General features: G+C 47.9%; 1 protein-coding gene across 2 annotated transcripts in view; it reads right to left on the bottom strand.

Moving 5' to 3' along the window:
- PPP2R5D (protein phosphatase 2 regulatory subunit B'delta) overlaps nucleotides 1-25,735 on the bottom strand; it is a 502,545-nt gene that overhangs the window by 329,693 nt on the left and 147,117 nt on the right. For both annotated transcript variants that reach the window (XM_085610117.1, XM_085610118.1), the window contains exons 4-5: nucleotides 12,413-12,612; nucleotides 9,991-10,101 (exon numbers count right to left, since the gene is read on the bottom strand). In XM_085610117.1, the coding sequence (XP_085466243.1) occupies nucleotides 9,991-10,101; nucleotides 12,413-12,612 (311 nt within the window). The remainder of the gene's footprint in view (nucleotides 1-9,990; nucleotides 10,102-12,412; nucleotides 12,613-25,735) is intronic.

The raw sequence follows: 25,735 nt of genomic DNA, 5'->3' as shown, positions 1-25,735 counted from the left end.
TTTGCTTGTATTCATATCTTCTTCTATATTATCCTTTTACTATTTTAATGGATATTATATATCGTTATTGTTTTTTATTACACCTTCATGTATTTATGTATTAACAAATAACTGCATATATGAAGTATTGTTTTTATGATCATAATAATCTTTCCAATAAACCTTTTCTTGAACTTAAAAAGTTGACCCGTTAACAAATCAATGGAACGGATGATTGGATGTTTTTAGCAGGACTGCTTCTTCAAGATTTATCGGTTTGGCTTTGTAGGACCAACCCTGCTGCAGGACCAACCCTGCTGCAGGACCAACCCTGCTGCAGGATTTATTTTCAGCCGTACAGCTTGGTCAGCTGTTCTCACTCATCAAGAAAGTTAAGATTTGCTTACAAACGCAGCTGTGAATGAAGACCTTGGCCTATGGTTCAGATGCCTGGGGCTTCCCATCGCGCCTGGAAAGTTTCACCAGTGCTTCCATCCTAAACTACCACTGTTCACCGAGAGACCAGCAAAATATAAATGCATCGTATCAAATCCAATAAACCTCATTTTAGACTCTTACTGGTGCCGGCAGAGAGTAGGCGCAGTTGCTGAAACTAAAGATACCTAAATATCACCTATGATTATCAGTTTATTTTGAGCTTTCTTTCAACAGAATGTGTCGCCTCAAAGATCAGAATCAGGTGGAATAAAAGGAGCCTCTAAACACATTAAAAGGATCACCGTCTTTCTATGTATTGGACAGTTTCTGTAGCGTTAACGCAAACCTACTTTCATTCGTAAGTTAAACGCTGAATAGCAAAAGAAAAAGGGAAGAGGAAGCCTAGAACTGTTTCCAGTATTGGCTCCCTACCATCTCCCCACTCGGCTTTTTACACCAGTTCAAACTCAAAATACAACACCTACACACAGGGTCTCTCCTAGTCTGGCCACTTCATATTCTAATCTGTCCAAGCGTTATTCACATTTTTTTCTATACATCACAGCATACACCAGTGAGGAATCATCAAGCCCACTTCATCCATTGGCTCTTGCAGACTGGGTGACAGCACTTACTCTAATTACATGGGAACAGTCGCCCTGTAAAAGGAATGCACTTCAACGCCTGAACTGCTGTGTCTGGGTTGCTGGGCCACATTATTATATTTTTTCATATTATTTTCCATTTATTGCATAGTGCATGTTTACACAAATAGAAGAAAACAAAAACGCAGTGAGTTTGCCTAGGCCAGGCCTTTTGTCTTTGTCAGTGCTTGCTATACGAGTGTCCTCACTCTACTAAATCTACTAAATCTACTCTCCATTCTCCCTAAACAGAGCATGAAACGATGGCTCTAGGATGGCAGTAACGGTAACAACTCATTCGGCTCTGCCTCGCAGCCTGCCCTCTCCACTTTATATTTGCATCTGCTCGCTATACTGGTCCTGCAATCCGTTTTCACCAAACAAGGCAGAAAATATTGTACTAGGGTGGCATCAAGGGTTCCAGAATCTGCTCATTTCAGGCTACTTGCTTTGCTGGTCCTGCTCGCCACCTTCACTAACAAGCATTTGCAATGCAATAGATTTAGCATTTGTTAAAGTTAGAGCTGTTGGTGTTGAAAATAAAACATTTTTTTACTTTTGGCTTTTTTATACCAATAGCATTATGCAAATATAATCACTCCAACAGCTCTAACTTTAATAAATGCGAGACCTGTTGCATTGCAAATGCTTGTTGGAATGGCAAACACTGTAGGTTCATAAGTCACTTTCTCTAGCTCCCCGAGGGAGAGAGAGCTTTAGGAGGGAAAGAGAGAGAGACAAGGAGACAGGGGAGAGAGAGAGGAGAGAGAGAGGAGAGAGAGACAGAGGAGAGAGAGACAGAGACAGAGGAGAGAGAGACAGAGGAGAGAGAGACAGAGACAGACCCCGAATGGACAGAAACAGAAAGGGGGAGGTATGGACCAGGGCTGGTTGGAACATTTTTGCCAGGCCTACATCTGTTCCCCAGCCTGAACTTGATGAAAGAATGTGTTAAAATACAGAAAGATTTGCTTACAATGTGAACCTAGAATATCAGGTGCTTAAAAAACCCAAAAGGGAACAGAAACAAAGGATCACATTGGGGGGAGCCAAGGAGGAAAGTTATACAGTCTATGACTGCAAGAAGATAGTGAGAGGTGAGGTATGAAAACTCTACTCAAATGTTTCAAAGGGTCGACACTGAAGGGCACTAGTGGGTTGTTGGAGCGTCGCAGTCCATATGCAGAGGAGGATGACAGCGCGATGTTTGCGGAGTGTTAGAATTGTGGGGATGACTGTACTTCTTTGAAGGCCCTTTTTTGAGCGTCAGAAGATCACACAAGTTAAAAGCAGGAGACAGAAAACACCTGGCCTAGTGCTTGTGCTGGGAAGGGACGCAGCGTTGACTCATTCGGAAGCTTTCCCCGAAAACTAAGCTTACCATCTCTTTGCTCATCAAAACTTTGTAGGACAACCTCTAACAAATCAGAGACTGAATAAGACTGTAGCAGCCAGACTAGACAACCTGTGGACCTGTCTTCCAGGACTTTTTCCATCACAGCAGGAATGGCACCAGATCAGAGAACACTAAAGAGAAAAGACTGCCTCAGACATGAGAAAAAGTAAAAATGGCGACTTACAATACATACAATGAAGGAAACCCTTGCCAGCGACTAAAGATGAGAGATAATTAGGGATCACATTGGAAAGCATGCACAGTCGCCTGTGTGTGTTCAGGAAGGATTAGTTACTTACCTGTAATCCTAGTTCTCATCCAGGGGTATACTCAAAGTCATAATCTATGAATAATCCCCGCCCATGTGCGGGATCCCGGAGCATATAGAAAATACATATATATACATATATATATATATATACATATGTGAAAACATATAAATGCAGCCTAATAATGTTCAAAACATGGCAATGCTGTAAATTACATATTTTTGCATAGTAGTGCCCCCGTAACCCGTAAGGAAAAAAGGAAGCATCAGGCAAATTATAACACAGCACTGCTTTATTGCCATAAAGCAACATGTAATTGTAGGCATTCGCCAGTAGGCTGCAGTAGAGTATCCAGAAACCAAGAAAACTGATACCTTGCCTTTAAGGCATTAGAGTAGGGGGACCGTGCCTTTAAGGCCTGCCTGTGACCCCCTGCTCCCATGATGCACTACAGGTGGCAGTTGGGCCAGTTCTTTTTGGCGGTGCCTCCGCACCTGAGTAGATCTGCCTTCCATACATCACTTATTTAAAGAGAAAAGATTGCTCGTCCGGGGAGGTGGGTGGGTCGCTTATGACTTTGATGAGTATACCCCTGGATGAGAACTAGGATTACAGGTAAGTAACTAATCCTTCTCATCCAGGGGATACTCATCAATAGTCATAATCTATGAATAGAGTAGCAAGCCCATACCCAAAGTCTCGCGGACGAGCAACAAAGCAGTTAAAACATACATTAAAAGACACATCTTGCATTACAGTTATGCAAATAGGTTCCTCAAAGAGGCCTGCCCCACCTGGGCGTCGGCCTGCGCGTCTGAATCTAGGCAATAATGGCGCGTGAAAGTATGGACTGAGCGCCATGTAGCCGCTTTACAGATCTCAGACATGGGAACGTTGCGAAGGAGTGCTACCGTAGAAGCCTTCCCTCGAGTAGAGTGTGCTCTAGGTTTACCCTGCAGAACTTTGTGGGATAGTTGGTAAGCCAAAGCTATACAAGAGACAATCCATCTAGAGATAGACCTCTTGGCCGCAGCCAGCCCGGTATTAGTGGGCCCATAGTTAACAAAGAGCCTGTCTGACTTTAAGAGTAAGGGTCTTAGCTAGATAGAATTTCAAAACCCTCCGGAGGTCAAGAGTGTAGAGCTCTCTCCGGGGGTGTGGTCGGCTGAGGAAAGAAGGTGGGCAACGTGATCACCTGATTAATATGGAAGTCCGAAACCACCTTGGGCAGGAAGCTCGGATGAGTACGGAGCACCACCCTATTAGCATGAAACACAGTGTAAGGTTCCTTGCAGCAGAGGGCCTGAATTTCACTAACCCTACGGGCCGAAGTGATGGCTACTAAGAAGGCAGCCTTCCAGGTCAGATGTTGCAAGGAGGCCTTATGAATCGGCTCAAAAGGAGCTCCCATCAGCTTAGAGAGAACGATGTTCAGTTCCCAGGAAGGGGGAAGGAGACCTCACAGGTGGGTAAACTTTCTTAAGCCCTTCTAAGAAATCCTTTACCACTGGCATCTGAAAGAATGAGGTCTGGGTAGGAGACTTCCTATAGGCTGTAATAGCAGCTAAGTGTACTGTGATGGAAGAGTACTTTAACCCAGACTTCGCCAAGTACAGTAAGTAGGGGAGAATAACCTGTTCTTGACCCCGGATCGGATCAAGGGTGTTATCTCTACACCAGAAGCAGAATCTTTTCCATTTAAAGCCATACGACTTCCTCGTGGAGGGCCTCTTTGCCTCCCGAAGAATGCTCATACAGTCCGGTGGAAGATCTAGATGTCCGTACTGGATGAATTCAGGAGCCATGCCGTCAAGCGGAGGGAGGGGAGATTGGGGTGGAACACTCTCCCCTTGTCCTTGGTCAGCAAGTTCGGCAGGCATGGCAACCTCCTCTGTGGTACCTCCGACAGCTGGAGTAGATCTGGGTACCACCACTGCCGGGGCCACTCCGGTGCTATTAGGATCATCCGAGTTCTGGCCCTGTAGAACTTCTGAATCACAGCCGGGATGAGAGGGAGAGGAGGAAAAGCGTAAAGCAATGTCCTCGACCAGCTGATCAAAAGCGCGTTCCCCTGCGACCCCCGTTGAGGGAACCTGGAGGCGAAGACAGGGCATTTTTTGTTGTCCGCGTCTGCGAACAGATCGATGTCCGGTATGCCCCACAAGCGGAAGATGTCTTGAGCGACGTCTTCGTTTAGCACCCAGTCGTGCGCTTCGACGAAGTCTCTGCTGAGGCCGTCCGCCTGCACGTTCAGGGTCCCTGGCAGGTTAGCAACGACGATCGTCAGGTTGCTCGCCAGAAGCCATTTCCAGATTGACTGGGCCTCCAGAGACAGGACCCGTGATCTGGTCCCTCCTTGCTTGTTCAGATAGAACATAGTTGTGGTGTTGTCCGTCTGAACCTGAACATAGTCGGTCTGCAGGGATGGGTACAGGGACTTGAGAGCGAGATGGACTGCTCGTAGCTCCAAGAAGTTGATGTGATAGCTCTGTTCGGTAGAGGACCAGAGACCTTGTACTTGAAGCCGGCCCATATGAGCCCCCCAGCCCTGCATGGAGGCGTCAGTGACCACTGTCTGTGTCGGAGGCGCCTGATGGAAAGGGACGCCGTGAAGCAGATGGGAGCGCTTCATCCACCACCGGATAGAATCTTTGGCGGCTTGATGAAGGGTAATGCGATCCTCCCAGCGGCCGGACCTCTGCGACCACTGATCCTCTAGGTCTTGCTGCAGAGGACGCATGTGCAGACGTGCGTTGGGCACGATGTAGATGCACGAGGCCATGGATCCCAGGAGAGATGACACTTGTCTGGCTGTGGGATATTCCGTGCTGAGAAGCGTGCAGCTTTTTTGCAGCATGGAGGATAACCTCTCCTCCGAAGGACACACGCTTGCGCTTGAGGAGTCTAGAGAGGCGCCCAGGTAGTGGATCCGCTGAGTTGGATTGAGGATCGACTTCCTGTAGTTGACCTGAAGGCCCAACGAGTGTAGAAGGTGTAGGCAGAACGAGAGATGACTCTGGAGTCGAGCCGGAGTGGAACTTTTTAAGAGCCAGTCGTCTAGATAGGGGTAGACGAATATCTTCCGTTTGCGGAGAAATGCAGCCACCACCGCCATGCACTTTGAGAACGTTCGTGGCGCGGACTTGAGGCCGAATGGCAGGACCTTGTATTGGTAATGTTGGCGAAAGATGTGAAATCTGAGAAACTTCCGATGTTTCGCTGAGACAGGAATGTGGAAGTATGCATCCTGTAAGTCGATGGCACACAGCCAGTCCCCCTGGTTTAGATGTGGAAAGATCTGGTGCGGTGCTAGCATCCTGAATTTTTCCTCTTCTGAGAAATTTGTTGAGTAAGCGGAGATCGAGGATGGGTCTGTAGTCCCCGATCGCTCCTCTTTTCTGAACAAGAAAATACCGGGAATACACTCCCTGATTTCTCTGCCTGTTTGGAACTTCCTCTATGGCGTTTTTGGAGAGGAGAGTGGCAACTTCGTCCTTTAAAAGCTTGTTTTGGCTGGGAGGAAGTGGCTGTTTCCGTGGGGGTACCGGCGGAGGGGGAGATTTGAACCTCAGCAAGTAGCCACGCTCTACAATACTCAGCACCCATCTGTCGTTTGTAATTGCATTCCACTCTGCCAGGTGAACGGTGATACTTCCTCCTACCGGAGTGGCGAACGAGCGCGGAGGAAGTAAGTTTTCACTGTTTGGTAGGTTGCTTGTTAGAGGACTGCTGCTGTTTAGCATTTCCTCTTCCTCTGCCCCGGCCCCTTTGCTGAAACTGGGACCTCTGCTGGTTTTGAGAGGACCATTGGGGCGTTTGAACGCGCTGGTGAAAGGCACGTTTGTCGCCCTGGCGAAAGCGCTTGCGGAACTCTTTGCGCTTTTCCAGTCCCACAGCCTTTACGGTGTCCAACTCCGTTTTCATCTTGCTCATTTGGTCGTCCGCATGAGCTCCAAATAGCGATGACCCATTAAACAGCAGGTTAAGAATTCTTTTCTGCGCATCTGGTTTGAGGCCCGTTAATCTGAGCCAGGCCGAACGGCGGGAGCAGATGCCATGGGAGTAGCCATGCGCGGCTAGGTCTGATGCATCCGCCGCTGCGCTTAATACTTGGTTGGCCACCAGTCCGCCTTCTTGGAGGATCTCCGTGAAGTCCTGCCTATCCTCCCTAGGCAACTTCTCCACGAACCTGGCCAGGGAATCCCATAGGGAGCGATCATATCTCCCCAGCAGGGCTGAAGCGCTAGCGACCTTCATGTGCGAGGCAGAGGTGTTGCACATTCTCCTGCCGTAGGAGTCCATCAGTTTGCTGTCCTTCTCAGGGGGGACAGAAGCAGATACTGAGGCTGAGTGAGACTTCATGGCCGCCGCCACGATCACCGAATCCGCTGGCGGGTCCGCCCTCAAGAATAAAGGGTCCTCGGTCGGAGCCTTGTACTTCTTTGCTATTCTCGAAGGAACCGAGCCCGCTGTAGCCGGTGTAAGGAATGTGGCCATAGCTGGTTCTAACAATCCTGGCACCAACGGGAGCAGAGGTCTGGGAGATGACCGATGGTGTAAAGTGTCAAAGATCACAGAAGTGGGTGCCTGAGGGACGTGCAGTGCGATATTCAACTACTGCGCCCCTCTACCCAGGACGTCCGAGAAAGTTATAATGTCATCCACCGGAGACACTCGCGATGGAGGCGTGGATGAAAAAGTAGGTGAGTAGTCCCGGACTGAGGATCTTGTGGAAGAAGTCCCAGTGGACGACCTGGTGCGTCGCCTCTTGTGGGAGCGTTCACTATGGTGAGCCTTTGACCCTGATCTGCGCTTGGACGGAGATCTTGGACGTTTTGGCGCGGTGCGACGGTCCCTGGAACGAGACCGGCGCGGTGAAATTGGCCTTGGGTCCCTCGGAGGTGATTTACTCCTGCGCGGTGGGGAATACCTGCGGGAGTAGTCCGATTCCGGACTCCGACATGTGCCTGCGCCCACATCTCGTAACCAGCGCGGTGACAGTCCGAACCGCTCTGGAGCCTTGGGTGATCCTTCCGGAGATATTTGCACGATGTGCAGTCCCGGAGATGATGACTTTTCTCCTGGGGACCTCTCCGCGGGCGCGCCAGTTTTTGCCCTCGACGTCGAATCCCTTGACGTCGACGACGTCTGCGTCACCATTGGCAAGTGTGAGATATGCCGTTCTGGTCTCGACGGCGGTCTCGACGGCGATTGCGGAGACCTCGACGTCGATCTCTTCTTCTCTGGCACCTGACGTCGGCTAGATGACCACGACGTCGGCAGAGTCTTCGACGTCGACCTCTCTCGACGTCGACTGGGCGACTTCGCCGTCGACCTCTCTCGACGTCGACTGGGCGACTTCGCCGTCGACCTCTCTCGACGTCGACTGGGCGACTTCGCCGTCGACCTCTCTCGACGTCGACTGGGCGACTTCGCCGTCGACCTCTCTCGACGTCGACATCTTGACGTCGATCTTCCTCTCGACTTCGACCTTCTATGTCGCCGAGTGGGGGTAACCATCGAAGGCGACAGCCCCACTCGCGGCGGAATGTACGTCGCCGCATCTCTCGACGTCGACCGCCTCGAGGGTGGCGGAGAGTGTCTCGACGTCGACGGAAGCCTCGACGTCGACGGAGACAGTCCAGATGTCACCGGACTAGCAGCCTTCGAGCCCGAAGGGCCGCCTCTCGACGCCGACTTACTTTTGCGCGGCTGAGACTCTTGATGGTGGGATGAATCCCTCGACGCCGAAGTTCTCTGCCTTTTCGCCGGCATCCTCAACGTCGACGGCGAACCTCTTGGACTCCTGGTCTTTTTGGAGCCCGGGGAGCTGGTATGTCGCCGTTTCTGTACTTGCGTAGCTGAAGAAGGTGGTCTTGATGAGGAATGCTCGCCTTCACGACGGCTTCGTTCCTTCTCCAGTCTTGCATGCAGTTTATTGCGCTCTCTGTCCCTCAGAGTGCGCTTTGAGAACTTCTGGCAGTGGGGACACTGGTCAGGATCGTGTTTTGATGGTAAACACACAATACACACAGAGTGTGGATCCGCCAGTGCCATTTTATTACCACAAGAAGGGCATTTCCTAAATAAAGGAGACATTCTGACTGGAAAAAATTGGAAAATTCACTGGAAACCAGCAGAATTAGCCCTTAAAAGCCAGAAAACGTCGAAAAAAAGCTTGAAAAAGCTGTAATTCAAAATTTCAGTCAAAAAACTGAAGAGCTCAAGCTCCAGGATCCTCACAGAAGGAGCCGGAAAAAAGAACTGGTCCAACTGCCACCTGTAGTGCATCATGGGAGCAGGGGGTCACAGGCAGGCCTTAAAGGCACGGTCCCCCTACTCTAATGCCTTAAAGGCAAGGTGTCAGTTTTCTTGGTTTCTGGATACTCTACTGCAGCCTACTGGCGAATGCCTACAATTACATGTTGCTTTATGGCAATAAAGCAGTGCTGTGTTATAATTTGCCTGATGCTTACTTTTTTCCTTACGGGTTACGGGGGCACTACTATGCAAAAATATGTAATTTACAGCATTGCCATGTTTTGAACATTATTAGGCTGCATTTATATGTTTTCACATATGTATATATATATGTATATATATGTATTTTCTATATGCTCCGGGATACCGCACATGGGCGGGGATTATTCATAGATTATGACTATTGATGAGTATCCCCTGGATGAGAACCTTATTATATGGACCAAAGCATGAATTGAATGACTGGCCAAGCAACATGGGATGGCAAGCACAGCGTCAAAATCTAGAACGAACAAGATCACATGTACGCAACGTGGGCACACTCTGGTCTATGCCATCATTTCCCTTTTTTCTGTAAAGGAGTTGGAAACAGGATGCCCACAGCCACGCATAATTTTTAGTACTAGCTGGTCCATTATAAAAAATGTTTTTAGAAAGGTGTTTGGTTCCCGACCATGGATGAAGATACTCAACTGCTCCTCAATATCAAGGAGACCGTATGCTGGAGAAGGACCAATCTTTTCACATTCGGCACCCCAGCCACGTCCAGTCTGCACTGTACGGAATAAAGAGCTGAGTAACGCGGTCATCAATTGAAAGGTGTGATCATCGCTGCCCCCACCACCTCAACCACAGGAAGATGCCCAGAAGGGAAGGACCATTCGGACCCTGCCCAATCATGCCTGCTTCACCCTTCAAGGCAAAGTCCGGATCCACAAAACGCTTAAGAGAGCAGGCTCCTACTCCCACTACAACAAGCGACTCACTGCTGCGCTCGGCTTACCTGCAGGTGAGGCCAGGCTGCTTCTAAAGTAGGCTCGTCTTCTTCAGGGTCAAACTCTGCTCCTGTTGGGTTTGATGAGGGCGGCAGTGTGCGGAACAAGTTCACTGAAAACTAAGACAACCTTGGACATGTCAGAAAGAGAAAGTTCAAAACTCTATCAACAATCTTAGCTTGCTTCACTCAGCTCCCACAATCCCCAGATGTTTGTCAGCACAGTGAAGCATTCTCTCGGCATGCACCCACACAATGGCTTCAAGAGCATGGGACCAAACACCTACTTCAACAGAGGCCTTGTACTGAGAAGCATTCTCTCGGCATGCACCCACACAATGGCTTCAACAGCATGGGACCAAACACCCACTTCAACAGAGGCCTCGTACTGTGAAGCATTCTCTCGGCATGCACCCACACAATGGCTTCAACAGCATGGGACCAAACACCCACTTCAACAGAGGCCTCGTACTGTGAAGCATTCTCTCGGCATGCACCCACACAATGGCTTCAACAGCATGGGACCAAACACCCACTTCAACAGAGGCCTCGTACTGTGAAGCATTCTCTCGGCATGCACCCCCACAATGGCTTCCACAGCATGGGACCAAACACCCACTTCAACAGAGGCCTCGTACTGTGAAGCATTCTCTCGGCATGCACCCACACAATGGCTTCCACAGCATGGGACCAAACACCTACTTCAACAGAGGCCTCGTACTGTGAAGCATTCTCTCGGCATGCACCCACACAATGGCTTCAACAGCATGGGACCAAACACCTACTTCAACAGAGGCCTCGTACTGAGAAGCATTCGCTCGGCATGCACCCACACAATGGCTTCCACAGCATGGGACCAAACACCTACTTCAACAGAGGCCTCGTACTGAGAAGCATTCGCTCGGCATGCACCCACACAATGGCTTCCACAGCATGGGACCAAACACCTACTTCAACAGAGGCCTCGTACTGAGAAGCATTCTCTCGGCATGCACCCACACAATGGCTTCAAGAGCATGGGACCAAACCCCTACTTCAACAGAGGCCTCGTACTGTGAAGCATTCTCTCGGCATGCACCCCCACAATGGCTTCAAGAGCATGGGACCAAACACCTACTTCAACAGAGGCCTCGTACTGTGAAGCATTCTCTCGGCATGCACCCACACAATGGCTTCCACAGCATGGGACCAAACACCTACTTCAACAGAGGCCTCGTACTGAGAAGCATTCTCTCGGCATGCACCCACACAATGGCTTCAAGAGCATGGGACCAAACACCTACTTCAACAGAGGCCTTGTACGGAGTTTGTCCCAATCACATCAGCACTTCAGCCCTTTCAAATGGAAGCTCAACCTCAGGACCTCTGCCATAAGCACCTGCATCAACAGAACAGAACCAGGAGCCCCACTGTATTAACACCAGGGCTAGATATGGTCTTGTTCTACTGTGCGCCATACTTGTATACGCTGGCAAACACTGCAAGGAATGTACTTGTTGAACAACAGCACCATTCCAAAGATAAGTCACGGCACACAATATTTAAATAGCAGCAAATGTATTTCTACTTTCATATTTAGTTGAAATGCATGCCCAAAAATGTATTTACTGCTGTAATTAAATCCCTAGCCCTCATTTCTCATCACCAACCATTAACAGGACAAAAAAAACTCTTTGCTTAGTGAGTTTGGTACAACATATGACCAGCACGCTTGCAGAATAAAGGCCGAGTTTTGTGACTACAGGGTAACTGCCCAAGAGCGTCATGATGAAGTGAAGGTTTCTGATGTAAGTAGCAAGCTTAACAGCCTCGGACAGGCCTAGGACTACTTCACTGTTCTCCAAATGATTATGGATGCACCAAAACAGTTTCACTCAGACTGCACTCTAAAAGGAACCCAGTCACTGAAGATGTCACACAACGGAGGAGGGAGTGGTTTCATAATCTAGGGCGCAGTAATCCCCAATGCACTCTAAAACAGGCCTCCGTCTCTTAGAAGGATGTCACACTACCTCAGTAGGAGTGGTTTAGTAATCTAGGGTGCAGCAATCACCAGGAGCAAGAGTGCTTACTTATCCAGTGTGCAGCAGCTTCATGAAGCACTTATCAATCACATAGCTAAATCTCTTTCAGCTTAACAGAAGCCTTGGCATAAGGTTCCCAATCCCTCAACGTTAAAGGTTCAACACGTATACCCTGTGACATCCACAAGTAAAAAGAAGAGCTAAGCAAGTTAGAAAGTTCACATTACACTTTCTTCCAGCACTGGAGATCACAGAGTACAGGGAGATGTCAAAATGCAGTTTTCCTTGGATTTGGTATCAACTGCTGAGCAGGACGCAGCATTAGCACAAACCCCAACTCCCAGTCAAGAATGCTTGCTCCTTACACTACCCAGACATCAAGAGTCACAAGGGGAATCAGCTCTTACCATGAGGACAGCTTCTGGGTAGATGGATTCTGTGACCACATCGCGGTTGTGCGTGATGTACTCCACCATCTCATTCAAACCTGCTCGCTTCACCTCCTTGAATTTCAGGTCGCTCAGGGGGTCGGACACAAAGTCGAACAGTACGCAACATTGCCGTAGTTTCTGGACGAAAAGCTCTTCTCGATCAAGTGTTGGGGAATCTGGAAGGGATGAGCAATCAGTGTTAAATCAGTGTTGGCAAAGACAACATATAAGATACAAAAACCTCTGACCTGTGAAATGATTGGTAACACAAAGTGATAACAAAGATCAACTATTGAAAGAGGGCAACAAGGACAAACAAAGCAGCAGCAGGCCACCAGCAATACGCAAGTCCCAATCCGGCTAAACAGAGGAACGCCCGCTACCGACAGAAAGAGGGACATGGCAGTGTAGAGTTGGTCATGTAAAGTAGATCATTTGAGCAAGAGACCGATATTATTAAACAATACCAGATACCCCAAAAGCAAAAAGGACCGTTATATACACATTCTCATGTACTCAAAATACAGACAAAAGGGCAACTGCTATACTTCTGTACGAACAGTGCCATATCATGGGACTATTAAAGAGGCAGCCGGAGTTGATAGAATCCACCACTCATGCGAATTCTACAAATTTTATTGACAGAGAAAACACAGGGTTTTAACTCGTGAGGAACTCCCCCACCATATTAGGTGTAAATCTACAGCGGGCAGAACCAAGTCAATGAAAACGTATAACTTTGAGGGTCTTTAAGTCGCCTTTTTTGCTTTTCACCTTATGGTAAGTAGAAAAAAACCCTGTTAGGTAACAAGATAAATCCTAAAGCAGTCTAAGCCACCAACCAGACCCCCTACACATCAAGTGCATAAGTTAGGAAAGAAACATTAGTTGACACCTCTGATAAGAACATAGTGATCCCACCTGCAAAAACATCCCAGGAGAGCAGCGGCTCCATGAAGAAGCCGGCCATGAGGGCGGTGAGGGTTCTGCATACTTTTTTTACCTTAATCGCATAGAGTAGCAAAGTTAAACTCCTAGGGGCTGAGCATAGTACTACAATTAGACAAAGTACTCTTTATTCTCTCGTGCTAATCATCTCTGTAGAAAAAACAACATGTTGAGTCCTCGTCGTCGGATCCTAAACCACCTCTTCTTTTTTAACACTTCCAGTCCCCTCCCCATAATGATCTCCTTTCACTCCACGGTCTCATTTCAGCTCAGTTTTTCTCTCTCTTCGCACTGTAGGCTTTGCACGTTCATGTAGCTGGCATTTACGAAAGCCTGCAGAGCCCTGTACAGGGTCAAAGGCCAAGATAAAAGAGGTCACAGCTCTACAGTAAGGCCATGCAGACCTCCAGAGGTTGTTCCTTCTGTTAAGTGCACCAGACTCGGATAAAGGTGAGGTGTATAAAAAGTGAAATAAATGACAAAGGTCCACCAGCCGACTTAGAACCTCTTCATCCCGGCCTGTTTTATTGAATGGATTCCTCATTTGTGTATGGGGAGACCTTCTACTTGGAGAAAAGTTTAAGGTCTTTTTGTAGTTCATTTATCTTGGACTGCATTAGGTACTCCTTATATTCTCCTAACTCGTTGTTTACTTTGTCCAATTTACGCTTGTATGTGGCTATCAACACATTAGTTTTGAGCCCCTGTTCATTAGCCTGTATTTGGATTATCAGGGTCTGCTAGTCTTTTAGCGGTACTAATGAGGAGGACTAACCAATCCCTAGAGCACTTCCATGCTACAAGTGCCCAGTCGCGTCGGACTGCCACATCCTCTAAGAAGATGAGGGATTCATTACGCACCAGGAGTCCCCGAGGTGCTGCATTACCCCTCAGGTATTCCGTGAGAATTGCCTCATACAATATAGTTTTTACACGTGTCTTTTTAAGTTCTAATAAGGTGTCCCAGCCCTCACCCTGTGTGAGGACCTGGTTGGTCGCGGTGTCACCCAATAATGATGGTCCTACCAATATTTCTGCTACTGCTTCCTCTCCAAATGCCAAACTCTGATCTTTCGCAATGGGTTTGACTACATGGTGCCCTGCTCAGGTCGTTTGAAGCTAAAACGTATGATCGTGACCTGCGTCCTTCTATGCTCAATGGCACATAGTACCCCTGCGGCTAAGCTGCCGCTCTAATAGACTCTCACACATACAAAAGGGAAGAGAGGCAAAATGCTCTACTCCGGCCTCCCTAATCACAGAACTGTCACACACACACACACACACACACACACACACACACACACACACACACACACACACAGAGAGGAGTAGAGAGTTGGGGGTAGCCATGAAAGCAGATCCTACCTTCTTACATCCCTCAATTAGCTTGACTGCTCACCTTTCCTCTTTAGACTATCTATCCTTTCACGCCTCCTTTGCAGTGTACTCCATAATCTGTGGCCTTTACTTATCTTGCTAGTTGTGTTTCACTCCCTTTTCGGTATTTTTGTACCCTGGCATTAACACTGTAGATCCTCAGTATCCATGTGTCCACATCATCTCTTCCCTTAAAGGTCACCCCCACCTCTGGATCCCTCCCTATGCGAGGCTCAAAGTATGTCCCACATCCTCTCTTCCACAATAGGTCATCTCTACCTCTGGCTCCCTGCCTATGCCAGGCTCCACGTGTACCCCCCACATCCTCTCTTCCCTTAAAGGTCACCCCCACCTCTGGATCCCTCCCTATACCAGGCTCCACGTGTACCCCCCACATCTTCCCTTAAAGGTCATCTCTACCTCTGCGTCCCTGCCTTAGGCCAGGCTCTTGCTCTTTCACAAGGTCATTCTTTCCCAAACACTACTGCTCCTTTACCCTACTTAATTTCTACATGAATAATAACACTAATAACTAGGTCCCTTCCGGGGTGCCTGATTCCACTCCATTCCACTCCTGGTGTTTGTGGAGTCTTCCTTGCCATGACCTTCGCTTTCAATCTGCAGATCACAACAGTTGTCAGTCTCGAGTGTTAACTCACTAACATGTTTTCTCTTTTCTACTCTGCTTCCGTGTCACACAAGCAAATAATCCGGTCTCCACTTCTGCTTCCCTGTCCAAACTCCTACTCACTCGGTCCTGAGATTATCCGCGCTGAACTCGGACCATGCAGTTTTAAGTTTATTTTGCCAACTTTGTTTCCAGTTCCTTCCTCTTCTACTTCCGATCTTGAAACTAAAACTCCCTTGTGTCAGCCCCTCCCCACACACCCCTCATTGTTTCTTCGAGTCACCTCTCTCTCCATTCTATTGCCTCTTGACAGACCCCTCTCCCTCGCAGCCCCACTCCTTTCCAAAGTACCAATGTTCGTTCATCTTCGAGATCTCCATGAGTAATAATACCAATGACGTTCTTTTATGCAGTGTGCATTTATCACAATGGTTACTGCTGCCCGTTCAATAGTACTCCGTTGCCTTCTAGGGACGATAGGAGTTTGCAACCTGCAGATTACATCAAATGTCAGCGGTGAGCATTAACTCGCTGAGACTTTTTGCCATCTGTCTCTTCCCTTTTGTACCCTGCATCCTTGGGCTAGAAGCAAATGCTCTGTCTAACTCTGCCCCCTGGTCCACCTAGTCCAGTTTACTTCTGTTCCATGATTTTGGCCTCCTGAATCTCTGCATCACCTGCATGCTTTAAAAAAATAAAATCTCTTAAGAGCTTGGTTTTCCCCATGGCCTGCAACTGACACTGACACTGCACATCTCCGCTTCAGCTTCTCTTGTCCCCTTTTCTTATGGGTTCCCAGTGTCATCCCATTTTCTCCCTCCAATGCCTTTTGCCAGGCCCTTACTCCAACGCACCCTTCATAATAGCCCTGGGAGCTCCCCCTGGGCCTCATCGGTTCTTCCAGCAGCTGTGTCTGGCTGCAGGGGTAGGCTGTGCCCATATCTGCAAGCCCTAACTCTGCTACAGGCCTGCTGGATCTCCCTTCGGCTAGTGACAAGAGGATCATCTGTCGCTCTTCGGTTTCAAGTGCACATGCATGCCAGCCCCATGCTCATGGCTAGAGATGTACTGATTCAGCCAGAGCAGAGCAGAGTTGGACACTCTAATCCCAGCCCTGCTTGATGCAACTTGGTCTTGGCTGTGTAACCCATGATCAGCCCAAGCCTCCACTATCAACCAGTATCCACTGCTGCCTGCTGGGCTCCACTGAATACACTTCTCTCTCCCCATCTGCTTCGCGGGCTGAAAGCTCATCTCCTGTCACACCTTTATTGTCTGTGCAAATTATTTCTACCCATTAACACCATGGCATTCCAAAATGTTATTTGCAAGTCTGTGTTCCTCATTAAAACTTGTTTTCCATCATCATTTTACATATTCGGCACCTGCGGAATCAACAAGCCGGGCAAATTCAACACATGGAGCTTATCACAGCATGCTTGGGGTTACCCTAGTGGCAATTTGCAGGCCTGGTGGAGGACACGAATGGATGATGGAGCTGCTGATGGCGCCTCGGTTAGCCAAGCACAACTCAAACATAAAAAGACACTCTTAGCCTGTGTTGAAAGTGGAGGTCACAAAAGTAGAAGCTTCTTATAGAAGAGTGTTGGCAGTGGAGGTCACCTGAATAGAAGCTTTTGATAGAAGTATGTTGGAAGTGGAGGTCACGGGAAAAGAAACTCCCGATAGAAGAATGTTGGAGTTGAGTTACGGATTGAAGTGCAAGTGCAATAGAACCTAAAGTGAATAAAGGAGCCACATTGAAGCTGTGGTAAAAGAGGTTGGGGAAGAGGATGAAGCCTTTATTATAGGAAAGAAAAAAACATTGGACATGACAAAGCCAAGTGAAGCTGTATGGAGCTATGGTATGGCAAAAGGAAGCCAGCCGACCACCAATGAAGTAAGCCTTTGCGCAGCGAATTATTGGGCGTTTGGGAGCAAAGTGCCTAAGGAGAACAGGGTTTCATGAGAAGCCGCAGGAGACTAGTGATGCATCTGTGTCAGTCCACTGAATGAGAGAGCATGGGACAAGTGGATTTCTTTCCAGAGCAAGAAGATTTCTGTAAAATTTTGTACATTGGACAAGTATGAGTTTTCAAAAATGTTACACTGCTGGGCAGCATGTGCCTCGTGCTCCAGAGTCGCTGGACTCTGCATCGACGTACTGGAGACCAGCATGGAATATGGAGCCGGAGTTGGCAAAGGCATCGGTAGGATCCCAGGGGTGTTTTTGGGCGGTCACACTGGTGCAGAAGACAACCCAGAGAGAGGTATCCCACATAGAGGGCCTCTCGGCTCCACGGGCCCCATAGCCACACCACAGGACATCAAAAGGGATCTGAAGAGTCAAAGTATGGCCTTTTGGAACTATTGACTCTGCCTTGGTGCCGCAGACAGGTTGTGCAGGGACAAGTTGCAGGATTGGCTCCGATGCTGATCGACTTCATGAGCAAGACTCAGAAGCATGGTGAGGCCCTGGCACCATATCAGGACTACAAGTGTGTCTGCACTGGGCCAAGTCCCACTTGGATTTCTTATGCTTTTTCTGAGACTTACCAGAGGATTTGGAGCGCAACAAACTACCTCAGACCGACTTCTGGACAGCGAACAGAACCAAAACCAACCACTGGACCGGTTCAGACTTCTGATGCTTGGCAACAGACATTTGCCTTGCAGTTCTGAATGGCCTTTAGCTTCATCGATATGCAGTCACGGCAGGACTTTAAGTCATAAGTCGACCCCTGGCAAACCTGATGGGAATCTATCAGACGTTTGCCTGTGACAGTTTCTAAAAGGAAAAAAGGCTTCTCGTATTGGGAAGTGGCATTTTCTCCTAGACACTGGTTTTGTTTAAAATTTCTTGATGTAAAATTGTCTTGAAAAGACGACAGTTGGTTCCAAATACGCGTCTGGTGGCGCGGAAAGAAATGTAGTGTCAGTGCGCAGGAGTGGTGCCTACATTAGCTTCTCACATTATTTTCAGAGTGGAACTGCGTTAGAGCAGAGACACTAAGCACCACATGCTATGCCCGGACGTTTGCACTTTGTTTTTGTTCGAAGAAGTCTTTCCAGTCCCGAGGTAGGTGACTCCTCCGTTTGGCGATCGTGCGCATGGGCATCGACTCCATTGTTAGATTGTTTTCCCGCCGAGGGTGAGAATGGAGTAAGTAAGAGTAGAATAGAGATGTCCATGTGCAGTTATCTAAGTAAGGTAGCGCTGGGACAGATACAGGTAACCGGGGAGGTGAGTGGGAGTGACTCTACAGCTCTACATGCTAAGAACATTTGCATACTGGGTAAGTAGCATTTTCAATTTGAGACGGGAGCTGTAGATCACATGCTATGCATAGGCTATAAAGCAGTAATCTCCGAAGCGGTGGCTAACCTGTAGTTGTTGCAGTAGTTTGAAATAGTGTACGTAAAACTGCCTGCCCCACATTAGCTTGTTGCCTCACTAACACATCTACACAATAGTGTTTTGTGAATGTGTGAGGTGTAGACCATGGTGCAGCTTTACAGATATCATCTATGGAAATATTTCATAAGAAAGTCATAGAGGCCCCTAGTTTGCGAGTAGAATGCGCTCTAGTGGGAATTTGTAAAGTTCTTAGTTTTTGCATAACATATCTGAATACATTTAACTATCCATCGTGCAATACCTAATTTAGAAATGGGATTGCCTTTATGTGGTGGAGCAAAATCCACAAAGAGTTGTTTAGTGTTACGAAAAGCTTTTGTTCTTTCTATGCAATACATCAATGCTCTTTTTACATCTAAAGTGTGTAGAGCACGTTCTGCCACAGAATCTGGTTAAGGAAAGAACACTGGCAACTCAACAGATTGGTTGATGTGGAAGGCAGAAACTACTTTAGGTAGGAATTTAGGATTAGTACAAAGAACCACTTTGTTTAGGTGTACTTGTAGAAATGGTTCTTCTATGGTTAATGCCTGAAGTTCACCCACTCTCCTGGGTGATGTGCTAGCAATGAGGAAAGCTAGTTTCCAAGTGAGAAACTGTAGATCACATTTCCGTAAAGGCTCAAATGGTGGAGCCATTAGCCTGTTAAGGACAATATTAAGATTCCACACTGGGGCCAGTGGAAGTCTTGGAGGAATAACTCTCGAGTCCTTCCATGAAAGCTTTAACAGCGGGCACTCTGAAAAGGGACAGGTGTTGTCTGTTTTGAAGATAAGCAGCTATTGCGGCGAGATGTAAGCGTATAGACGTACAAGTTAAATTTGAACGTTGAAAATGTAGCAGATAACAAATGGTATTTTGAGTAGAAGCATCAAGTGGATTGACGTGGTTATTACAATAAATGAGAAACCACTTCCATTTTGCTGCATAACAAGCTCTTGTAGTAGGTCTTCTAGCCTCTTTAATAATATTTATACAGTCTGGTGGAAGATTTAGATAACCAAACTGACTTCAGGTGCCAAGTCTCAAGATTGAGAGGTTTGGGATCTGGATGTCTTATCTCTCCATGGCTCTGAAAAAGAAGACTGGATATGAGATGCAGTTTTTGATGAGGAACTACTGAGAGCTCCATTAGGGTAGTGAACTAGGGTTGGCGAGCCCAAGTCGGAGCTACTAGGATTAGTGTGAGGGATGCCTGCCTGATCGTCCGAACCACTAGGCGGAAAAGCGTAAGCAAATATCCCTAACCAGTTCATCCAAACAGCACTGCCCTTGGATAACGGGTGTGGATACCTGGAGGCGAAGTTTGGGCATTTTGCGTTTTGGTGTGTGGCGAACAGATCTATGTCTGGAAAGCCCCACATTTGAAAGAAGGGGAGGAGAACTTGAGGGTGAAGTTCCCATTCGGGAAATTGTTGTCTGTCTGCTGTGGAGATCTGCAATCTGATTGTCCACTCCTGGGAGATGTTCCGCTAGGAGATAAATCTTGTGATGAATGGCCCATATCCAAATGTCTTGTGCAAGGTGTGTAAGAAAGTGGCTCTGTATATACTGTTCCCAAATAGGTACAGTGTGCACAGAGTCCATAGTCCCCAGAGGTTTGGCAGAGGCTAAAGTTAGATATAACCTTACTCTCAAAAGTGGTAGCTTGGTCGAGCAGTAAGGCAGTATCAGAGGACAGTGTAAAGCATTTGTTGTACACACTCAGTCAGCAAATGGTCTCACACACAAGAACTGAACTCTTGGCCAATGGTTTATCAAAATGTATAGTTTTATTTTAGAACCAACAATAGGTATCAAAATATACTTTCTCAGAATGAGTTACTTTAGATAAATACTTTTCAATAGGCAATAGACTTTTGAATGTAACAGTTACAGTGGCTGCAATAGGCAACACAATTTCAAACACAATAATACATTGAGCTCAAAGGGAATTTCTAGTTTAATTCGATTAGTTACTTTAAGGATTACTTTTCTAACCACAGGACTGGATCCTGGATTCAGTCCTGGGACATTTCCTGTAAACAACTGAGTAAAAGCGTTTTGGTTACAGTTGTGATTTTTAAGCAATATTTTGGTATTTTAAAAATGGACACTTAAAAACCTTTTCACATAGAATCACCAATGTTATCCTATGGGAGGAAATTCACTTAGCAGGTAAGTGGGGTTATGGTTCCTTTTTCTGGATCCAGCACTGTTGCATCACCTGTAAACAGTTGAAAGAATGCGTTTTGGTTATACAGGCGATTTTTAACGAATATTTGCAAGTTTGTAAAATCGACACTTAGAAACTTTTTCAGCAAAAACCAGGCAATGTTATCCTATGGAAGGAAATTCATATTACAGGTAAAGTATGTTCTTGTTACTTTTGTACTCCAGGGCTGGGCTCCTAGGTTCAGCACTGGGACATCTATCTAAAACAGGAATGCAATTACAGTTTCACAGTTGGTGCGATTTTTAAAGAATATTTGTAGTTTGCAAAAATCGACACAAGAAATTTCACAGAAAAATAGTCAATGGTTTCCTATGGGAGAAAATTGAGTTAGTGGTAAGTACGGTTGTGTTTACTTTTCAGGTTCAGTGCTGGGCACCAAGATCCAGCACTGAAATCTCTCCTGGTAGCAGGTGAGTATTTTCGTTTGTTACTCGGTTGATTTTAGGTGAATATTTTAAAGTTTAGAAACTCCACACTTAGAAGAATTTCCAAGTGAAACCAGTCAATGTTACCCTATGGAAGAAAAGAGTTATCGCCTTTTGGGTAAGTACTCGACTGGTAGAGTTAAGGTTCTGGGCAAACACTCAGGGGTCTCCCAGGGTCAGCTAAGTACAGTTGTTACACCCTCAGCGGCACAGGGGCAGCCGGGTGCAGAGTGAGTTAGGCCCAATGTTATCCTATGGGAGGCAGGGGGCCTTTGGTTGGTGGCTGCTGGCAAGCAGGCCACGCGGCTGTGGGAGCTGGGCTCCTGGTCACTTGCTCAGGGGAAGTAGAGTAGAGTAGAGGTTGCACTGCCAGGGGCACTCGGGCGGCTGGGTGCAGGGTGCTTTTGAGCCGTCGGGGGCTCAATGGATTGCAATGGAGAAGCTCCAGAACGAACAAAGGCTGCAAGCTCGGGAACGAAGATTCTTCAGGTGCGACCACCACTTCAAGAGGTAAGTTGGGTAGTTTGAGGATAGGTAGGCACCCAGAAGTTGGGCACAGGGGGCCGCAGGGCGCCGTGGTGCCTTTTGGTGACGGGAAATCTTACCCTCTGCAGGTCGCGGTTGGAGGGGTACCTGGTTCTGAGGCTGCAGGTGTCATCGGGAGCGTCGCGGTGGGTCCTTGGGTGCTGGATTCGGGGTCACGGTCGCTGGGGGGACGCCCTCGTGGTCTTTGTTCACTCCAGCACAGGCCAGGCTTGGCGGGTGCAGAGTGTGCAGGGTTCGCGGTTCCTGGCTGATGCCAGTGGTCAGTTACTTGCTTTGAGCAGTACCACTGCTCGTGGGAGTCCCAGGTAGTCAGAGTCACAGGGCAGTCAGGTCCTCCGAGGTGGTTGAGGTTGCTGACCACTGGAGATGCTGGTGTTTAGCAGGAGCAGGTTCGAGGGTCGACAGGCCGGTAGGGCTGGGGCCAAAGCAGTTGGTGTCTTCCTCTTGTTAGCAGCTGCACAGCAGGTCTTCTTGTTCCTTGTTCTTCTCTCTTGTTTCGGAATCTGGATCTGAGAAAGGAAGGTTCAGGCTGCCCCTAAATACTAAATTTAGGGGCGTTACAGGTAGGTAAAGGGCAGGGACCAATGGGTCCCTGCCTTGGGGTGGGTACACCCCCTATCCTGCCACTCTCCTGTGGGAGGGGGGGCAGTAGCCTAGTCCTGATTGGGCAGGGCTTCCCATCTTCAAGATGGCGAGAGCCCGGAGATGTGCTTCACCCCGCCTCCCCCACCGGAGGGGTGGGGTTGGCAGAGGCTGGCACACCCCCTCTCCTTCCTTGGGGTTTCCGGCCAGTCTGCTCGCCAGAGTGGGGGTCAGAACCGGTGGGGGCCACTTGCTGAGTACAGCAAGTGGCCTGGAAAAGCTCACAAAGGCGGCATGTCTTTGAAGCTTCCCCTGCCCATCCTTGGGGAGGAGATATAGCACCTCGCCCAGGATGTGCATTGTTGCAGGCCCAGGAGAGCGGATGGCTCTCTACCCAAGTGTCCAGCAACATGTCTGCTGTGTGGTAGCTAGGCAGCCCCTCCGACAAGACGTGGATTGTAGGTTAGGTTCAGGGGGTATCTCCAAGATGCCCTCTGTCGTGCATTGTACATTAAATCCCACACTGGCATCAGTGCGGGTTTAATGTGCTGAGAAGTTTGATACCAAACTTCTCAGTCTTCAGTGGAGCCATCATGGTGCTGTGGAGTTCGTGTTGGCGATCTCTCAGCACCATATACTCTTAAATGGTAGCACTGCACTTAGTGCCCAGGAATGGACCTAGGGGCACAGGGCTCATGCACCTGTACCCACACCACTGGCATAGGGCACCCAGCTAGAGGGGTGGCTGATGTATGGCAGGGCAGTGTGTGTTGTGGGCATGGCACACTGGGTGCAGAACAAAACAGAGTAGGCATGGCACACATCCCTGACACTCAGCCTGCAAGGGCAGTGTGTGTGTGTCAGATTGCAGGGCCTCTAAGGGTGGCACAATAAGTGCTGCAGCCCTTAGGGGCCTTCTCTGGTCACATGGCCCTGGGTATCTAGGGTACCATTTACCAGGGGCTGACATGTGGCCAGAGATGCCAAGTGGGTCTAGGCATCAACACAGTTTTAGGGAAGGAACATAGGTCCTGGGTACCTGATTAGCAGGAGCCCAGGGCACACTCAGTCAAAGTACATCAGCAATTCAGCAAAGAGTGGGGGCATACCATGCAAGAAAGATGGCCCTTTGTCACAAGGTGTGACAGTTGGAGAGAGTGTGTTCCTCCCTGTTTCTGTATGTAATAGATTGCCATGTTGTCTGTGTGTATCAGGACAGCTTTGCCTAGAAGGTGAGTTTGGAAGGCTTTAAGCGCTACAAATAGTGCTAACAGTTCCAGATAGCTGATGTGGAGAAGCTTTTCCTTCTGAATCCACGATCCTTGAATTGTGTGAGTTTGGAGATGAGCTCCCCAACCAGTGAGCGATGCGCATGCTGTTAGCACCGTCTGCGGAACAGGGTAGATGAAAGGCCACCCTTTTGTAAGGTTATGTGGATTCCACCACTGCAGAGAGTGATGAGTGCGGCCGTCCACCAACACCAGATCTGTTAATAGACCGTGAGACTTATTCCACGGACGTGCTAAGCATTCTTGAAAGCATAAGGAACTATCGTGATGCAAGATGCCATCATTCCTAGTAGTTGCATGAATACCAGAGCTGGTAATGAGTGGCTGGGTTGAAATTTGGAAATGAGAGCCTGAATATTGTGAATTCTTGTTTGATTGGGATAGGCTAGAACTTTTTGTGTATCCAAAGTGGCCTAGATATGCTTGTGTATTGGAGGGCTGAAGATGGGATTTTGCCAGATTGACTGTAAATCCAAGGTTGTGCAGTAAGAGTGCTGTTGTTTGAGTGTGCTGTAGGCACTTTGAGAGAGTGCTGGGTTTGATAAGCCAGTTGTCTAAATATGGGAAGACGTGAACATGTCCTTGCAGATGCGCAGCGACTACTGCTAGGCATTTGGTAAATACTCTAGGAGCAGTAGTTACTCCAAATGGAAGTACCTTGAATTGATAATGTTGCCCCGCTATTACAAACCTGAGGTATTTGCGATAAGCCGGATGTATTGGAATATGTAAGTACACGTCCTTTAAGTCCACAGTGGACATAAAGTCGCCTTGTTGTAACAGAGGAAGTACCTGTTGGAGAGTGACCATATGGAAGTGATCTGATTGAATGTAGAGGTTTAATTCTCTGAGGTCTAATATAGGCCTCAGAGAACCTTCCTTTTTGGGAATTAGAAAATGAAGAGAGTACACCCCTGTCCCCGGATACTGTAGTGGGACGGTGTCTATAGCTCCTTTTTCCAGAAGCGATTGTACCTCGTTTGAATAGGTGTAAATGTTTTGGAGATAGTTTTTGTGGTCGTGGTGGAATGTTTGGAGGGTTGCTTGTAAGCTCTAGGCAGTAACCAGATTGGATAATTGGTAAAACCCATTTGTCTGATGTGATTGAATTCCAGACTGGTGTGGGATGATCGGGGGAAAGGGAACACAAGTCACTGCTTGTTTGTGGCTGGGGGAAGTACAGGGTGTATTACCTTTCCCTCTTCCTTTGCTATTGTTTCCACAAAATCTACCTAAAAAATAACCTCTGGTAGAAGGTGACTGATTATTGCCTCTGTATGAGGTAGAGGACCCGTCATTAGAGATAGACTTTGAGCCGCCCGTATAAAAGGATTGTCAAAATGAGCCATGGTTGGATGGCGTTTGTAGCGCTCCCATAGATTTGGCTACTTCAGTGTCCTTCATTTTTTCTAATGAAGTGTCCTCCGTAGGACCAAATAAATGCTCCTTATCAGAAGGTGAGTTTAAAATAGATGCTTGAACCTCCGACTTGGAACCGGATATTCAAAGTCATGTGTGGCGTCTGAGAAGGATGCTGGTGTTAACAGCGCATGAAGCAGTGTCTGCGGCATCTAGAGCACACCTGATCGAAGTGTTGGAAATACGTTTCCCTTCCTGAATGAGGTCTTGAGCTTTGGATTTATGTTCATCAGGCAGATATTCCATCAGTTGCTCTAGCTCCTCATAAGGAGCTCGGTCATAACTTACCAAGAGTGCTGGTGTGTTAGCTGTGCGCCAATGACTGGCTGCTTGTCCTCTACCCTCTTGCCTGAGGCATCTATTAATTTAGATTCCTTGTTGGGAGGTGGAGCGTCTCTCGTTGACGGAGAATTTGCCAGTTACCAAGCATTTGAAACCACTAACGAATC

The sequence above is a fragment of the Triturus cristatus genome, chromosome 6 (assembly GCF_964204655.1).
Source record: "Triturus cristatus chromosome 6, aTriCri1.1, whole genome shotgun sequence".
Classification (NCBI taxonomy): domain Eukaryota; kingdom Metazoa; phylum Chordata; class Amphibia; order Caudata; family Salamandridae; genus Triturus; species Triturus cristatus.
The sequence above is the reverse complement of the archived record's forward strand: the minus strand, read 5'-3'. Positions and strand labels throughout refer to the sequence as shown.